At 43.8% G+C, this 5,873-nt stretch overlaps 2 protein-coding genes across 2 annotated transcripts; one reads left to right on the plus strand and one right to left on the minus strand.

The window, feature by feature from the left end:
• Positions 1-291: 291 nt before the first annotated feature.
• LOC309690701 (uncharacterized protein) lies at positions 292-1,995 on the plus strand (the record flags this gene model as incomplete). Its single annotated transcript, XM_082507978.1, has 2 exons — positions 292-814; positions 1,611-1,995. The coding sequence occupies exons 1-2, from the start codon at positions 501-503 to the stop codon at positions 1,993-1,995; spliced, it is 699 nt and encodes a 232-aa protein (XP_082364104.1). The 5' UTR covers positions 292-500.
• Positions 1,996-2,078: 83 nt separating this feature from the next.
• Positions 2,079-4,916, minus strand: LOC309690700 (uncharacterized protein). Its single transcript, XM_082507977.1, has 4 exons — positions 4,299-4,916; positions 3,906-4,157; positions 3,248-3,337; positions 2,079-3,076 (listed from the first exon to the last, which is right to left on the minus strand). Exons 1-4 carry the CDS (start codon positions 4,426-4,428, stop codon positions 2,817-2,819), a joined length of 732 nt encoding a protein of 243 aa, XP_082364103.1. The 5' UTR covers positions 4,429-4,916; the 3' UTR covers positions 2,079-2,816.
• Between the last annotated feature and the right edge of the window lie 957 nt (positions 4,917-5,873).

The raw sequence follows: 5,873 nt of genomic DNA on the forward strand, positions 1-5,873 counted from the left end.
CCACTATTCACTCACTCTCACATTCACACACTGGTGCAGGCAAACCACAGTTGTAGCCACAGCTGCCCTGGGGCAGACTGACAGAAGCAAGGCTGCCATATCACGCCATCGGCCCCTCTGGCCAACACCAGTAGGCGGACACAAAAAAGGTTAGATTGCACATTTTCAGTGGCTGTTCAGTACTTTTGGGACTGCATCACATAGCACTTCTATTCTTACTGCCCAGTTAAAGCCTTTAAAATTGGACAGTCTCTGTTTTCAGGCTAATTTGTGTCTCCTGTATAATAGTGATGTGTCGGTCGCGAACGAAATGGCTCTTACGGTGTGTTCACACCGAACGCGATGGACGCGAATAAAACGCCCCAAACGCCCCTAATTTGACGCGTGTACATTCGCGTCTCAACGCGTGTCCAAGAAAAATCCATCGCGCGTCAAAATATGATATTTTGACGCGCGTGACGCGCGTGAACCGGAAATGTGGGAGTTTCCATCTTTGCAAGATGGCAGCTGTCGAGCTAGCGCTTGAAGAGAGAGTCTCCCTTCTCTATTTACTGTGGAGAGCAGAGCAGCAGCGTAAAAGACGTCCTCGCCGTACCTGGGTCCATCAAGTCCTCCAGGCGCGTGAGCAGTTTGGTGAGTTTCACCATTTGCTCCAGGAGCTGCGCCTGGATGACGGCAGATTCCAGCGATATCATCGTCTGTCACCCGGCCAGTTTGAGGACCTGCTTTCCTGCGTCGGTCCCAGAATCGCCCGCCTAGACACCAATTACAGGCGCTCAATCCCACCTGCAGAGCGCCTGTCCGTCTGCCTGAGGTTAGTAAAAGTGGTCAATACGGTAGTCCTTTATTGATACCTGTGCTAATATATGCTAAACCATCCATTTATACACTGCTAACATGGATGTGCTATGCTAACAGTGAATGCTGTCGGCGTTTACTGATGGCATAGCACATCCATGTTAGCAGTGTATCGTGTATACACTGCTAACATGGATGTGCTATAACAGTGAATGCTGTCGGCGTGTATAAACTATCGTTTATACACTGCTAACATGGATGTGCTATGCTAACAGTGAATGCTGTCGGCGTTTACTGATGGCATAGCACATCCATGTTAGCAGTGTATCGTTTATACACTGCTAACATGGATGTGCTATGCTAACAGTGAATGCTCTCGGTGTTTACCGATAGCAAACTGGTACTGTTTATAATATTTCTAGTGATACTCAGATGGTCTCATCAAGTCCCGATTTAATTCGATTTATGCTGTTATCAGTGGTTGAATGATAGCATGGCTGTGGTGTCATAGGTATGCTCTCGGTGTTTGCTGATATCAAACTGGTATTAGGACCACTGTGGGTTAATCTTTGTAGTGATACACACTCCTTTTGTTTATTTATACCTGGTTTAATTTCTGGGATAGTTGAATATTTGTATATAATCACTGCAGACTGTTTTAGATTATATCAAATATATATCATGTAATTATCCTTATAATTACAAAATGTTTTATGTAAGATTTATGTTTTGGAATTTGTAATTTTGGAATTTCAATAATGTATTTTGTAACTGCAGTACACATAATACACATTTTAAACAATTTTGTCCAGGTTCCTTGCCACCGGGGACTCCTTCAGGACCATCGCGTTCAGTTTTCGAGTCGGTGTGTCCACGGTGAGCCAGATCATCCCCCAGGTAGCGACGGCCATCTGGGACTGTCTAGTGGACGATTTCATGGCTGTGCCTTCAACTGAAGACTGGCGGTCCATCGCAGAGTGTGTGAAGGCAACGTGTGTTCTCCACAATTTTCTGCGCTGTGTGGACGAGAGAGGGGCACCTGCTGTGAGGGGTGTGGCACCTGCTGTGGTGGAGCCGTTGCAAGGCCTGGGTCGTGTAGCAGCAAACAACTCCTCCAGAGAGGCTGTCCTGGTGAGGGAGAAGTTCATGGCCCACTTCTCGGCAGAGGGAGCTGTGTCTTGGCAACCAAAGGAGTAGCCTGTTTGAAGTCTGAGTGACTTCCCCACAACGGCTCTTTTAAGAGCCACCCACAAACCTCTAAAGAGTGTTCCTGTCTTTTTAAAATTTTCTTAATAAATGGATCTCTACTCCAAAATAACCTAACCTCTCTTTATTCTCTTAAGTAACTTGTCTTCACTATGTTCCTATAACCAGTGTGATGCAAAAGTTTGAGCAACCTTATTAATAGTCATTATTTTCCTGTATGAATCGGTTACAGTAAAAAATGTCAATTACATATATCATATAGGAGACACACACATTGATATACACTACATATTTATGTTATTTCTCTTTTTATGTGTTGCCAATATATGCACCTGCTTTATTTAGTGTAAAGTTATTGCACACTTTCTGTAAATCCAGTGAACTGCATTTCACTTCTCAAATATCACTGTGTGTCTCCTATATGATGTATTTAACTGACAATTTAAATTGTGACAAATAACGATTTGTACAGGACAATGATGGCTATTAACAAGGTTGCCCAAACTTTTGCATCCCACTGTATCAGTATATTTTGTCATTAGTATAATATGAAATAAATTCTACTTGTGTCAAGTCGGGTGCCAATATTTGCTGTGTAGTAGAACAGAGACATTTGTCATTATAAATGTTTATTTGATAAAATATATAAATTCAGTAATAAAAAGATTCAACATAAATATATGAAATTTAACTATTTACAGAGAGACAGGAATAAAAAGGACCCAGCTTGGAGTGGAAGAGCCTCAGGGGAGAAGGAGGAGAAGAATAAGAACATTGTTTCTGCCCTGGAGAGCTGCTGCCTCATCAGAAAACTACTGATCATTAGGGTCCAATGTTTCCAAATTTAGCACAGCTGTGCTGTTGTCAAAAACTAATTTATGAATTTGGAATTTCACGAATTCTCGTGTCTGAGGCGGCATGCTCTCCAGAGCAGGAACAAGGCCGAGGAGGAAATACTCTGTTGCAGACGGGCGTGGCCTCTTTAGGGACTCCAGGATAGCCAGCTCCACCGCCGATGGACCATCCTGGGACCCTTCCCTCGACCGCCTTCGAGCTCTCCTCCTCTGTGGGCCTGTAAAAAACAGAACAAAACACCACAAAGAAATGAGAAGGCTGCTACTAGATTGTCATTTTCAAAATTGAAAAAAACCAGGATATGAACAGATTGGTTGTAGATATTTAGTAAAGGTGATCACAAGGGAATCCAAGCAAGTAAAAAGCTATCAGTGCTTGATGTTCATACCTGTGGGTGCAGCAGCAGGAGTGGAGGGACCAGGGACTGGGGAGTCAGGAGAAGCAACAGGGGAGGACTCTGCTGCATGATAACTTGACTCTATCAAGACAATATTAAATGTTAACAGGTTGAAGACAATAGTCATAGAGAATATTATATTATTATATACTTATTATTATATACAGTGGTCTCCCATTTATTGCAGCACATGAACAGTAGTCACAGTTCTCACAAGTTGATTCTCAAAGTGCAAACCTTTGTCGATTTTAAAACGTAAAAGTATTATGCCGCGCTTTTTCTCCGTCTGCGGCGCCACTTTTGTGCGCCTTTTTTGCTCCCGGTGCAGGTGTCTATTTCCGAATGAGGGTCATAGTTATGAGTGTTTTTGTGCTGTTTTTTTCTATTTGAAGTGATGGTTATCAAAACCAAACATGATAAGTTTGGCAAGCGCAGGAGACACGACACGGAGGAGATTTGTCATTTGGGCTGCAGAATGCAATGCGCATCGTTGAAAGCTGTACGGTGCAATAAAAAAAATCAGCGAAAAGGCGAGGCAGTGACGGATGAACAGCGGGACTACTGTATACTGTTTATTAATAAACAAAATATATTCCTGTATGACAACACGCATAAATTAACTGCCTACATTAATTAATTGTAAACATACCTTCTGACTGACACTCCCCTGCTGCCTCTTCGGGCTGTCCCTGGTCCTCGGGGGAGAAGTTCTCCACGGTCCGCACCATATTACCGCTGGTCTCCCGCGGGGTGAGGAAGGGGTCCAGAAACCCCATGACCGCGAAGAACTTCCATCTCCTCCCCGATCCTGCTGCAGACCCACTCCTCTTCTCCTTCTCTGACCTCTTCTCCTTATTATAGGTGTCCCTGAGGCTCTTCCACTTTCTCCTGCAGATGTCCTCTGAATAAACGCATTATCTGGTTAGCGGAAAGGTATTTGTACAACAGTGGGAAAATCGCGGGACAGTAGGCGCGCTTGCTAGCTTTTGCACGGCTTCATCGGGTCAGTCTGAAAATTAAAAAGAAGAAGGAATGAACTTACCAGGTTGCCCGATCTCCTCACTTATGTGTCTCCAAGCTAGGTCCTTTTTATTCCTGTCTCGGTAGAAATAGGAGCTGGCATCATATAGCTCGGGGTGGTTAGCCACGGCGCTGATCAGCTTTTCCTCCATACTGAATGAAGAATGAAGGGCTTTGGCTGGATCTGCCCCTTTGACCTAGGTCAGAGCCACGTCACCAGGCTCCTGATTGGTTGTCGCGGCGCGATTTGACGCTGGAGTTCAGATTTTTCCAACTCGAGCGGTAGACGCGAAACGCGCGTATGCACAAAGTGCAACACAAAAACTCACGCGCGTGGTTTTATTCGCGCGTCAAACGCGCCTGACGCGCTACACTGACGCGCGTTTCGCGCGTCAAACGCGCCTGACGCGCTACACTGACGCGCGTTTCACGCGTTTTGGCGTTTTCGCGACGCAAATCTGCTTCCGAATTTTCGCGGGACCCGCAATCGCGCGTCATCGCGCCTTTCCATTGACTTTACATGTAAACCTGACGCTCTATTCGCGTCCATCGCGTTCGGTGTGAACACACCGTTAGAGCCGGATCTTTGACGTGAACGACGCGAGCCGTGGGGTTTTTTTTTTTTCTCTCACCCTCCCTCTCTCTCTCGCACTTTTTTTCCGCGTCACTCCGCACGCCAGCCTTGTGCTTTGTGCTGGGAAGAGAGGGGGGGCGGTAGTTACACTCAGTAGCACAGGAACAGAGCGGGAGGGAGAGAGAGAGAAAGAGAGCCAGGGACAACAACGTCACATTAGAAAGGTATAGTAATCATCCACAACTATTTTCAGTTGCAGATGATAAAGGATTCAGAAGGTTTATTCATGTAGGTCCATATGACAGAGAATATGCATCTTCTTTTTGTTTTCATATTTTAATTTATATTTAACGTAATAACTCAGAAGCACGTAAAAAAACACAACAGAAGTGCTCCAGGATGCTAGGGGGCAGTGTTGAGCTTTTGTTATCTTGTGGCTACACAAGCCAGCAAGTACCAACGACCAGATTTGGTGTGTGGTAGTAAAAGGGTACATGAACTTTTTTTTAAAATTATTTGAATATATATAAGTGCTTGTGTATAAATACACAAACAATACACATATGCTTTCAATTGTGTGATTTAAGTGATCTAGTAGCTCTGTTTCGAAGTTCAGTTCATGCTAGAAATGTGCTTTGGAGTTTGTACATGTTTTGTCTCTAGGGGCCACCGCATATATTTATATATAAACATATATAAATAAAACCACTTCTTTTTTTAACATTAGTAATTCATTTTGTGCATAATTTTATATTATTGTTAATAATAAATTAATTAAAGCAACAAAACAACCTGAAGAGCCGGTTCGGAGCCGAAAGAGCCGGTTCTCTAAAAAGAGCCGGAAATCCCATCACTAATGTATAACCACCTTGTTATAAACATTCTGTATTAACATTAATGAAGGCATCTCTTGACTGGAGTTTGTTATACTACATGATCATTTGGTTCTTTTTTCCCCAGCTAGTGAATACGCTCGTTCTTTTATACAGAACAAACACAAAGCTTTCAGCCTCCTTTACCCTT

This window comes from Aulonocara stuartgranti, assembly GCF_965226115.1.
Source record: "Aulonocara stuartgranti genome assembly, chromosome: 16".
NCBI classification, from domain to species: Eukaryota; Metazoa; Chordata; class Actinopteri; order Cichliformes; family Cichlidae; genus Aulonocara; species Aulonocara stuartgranti.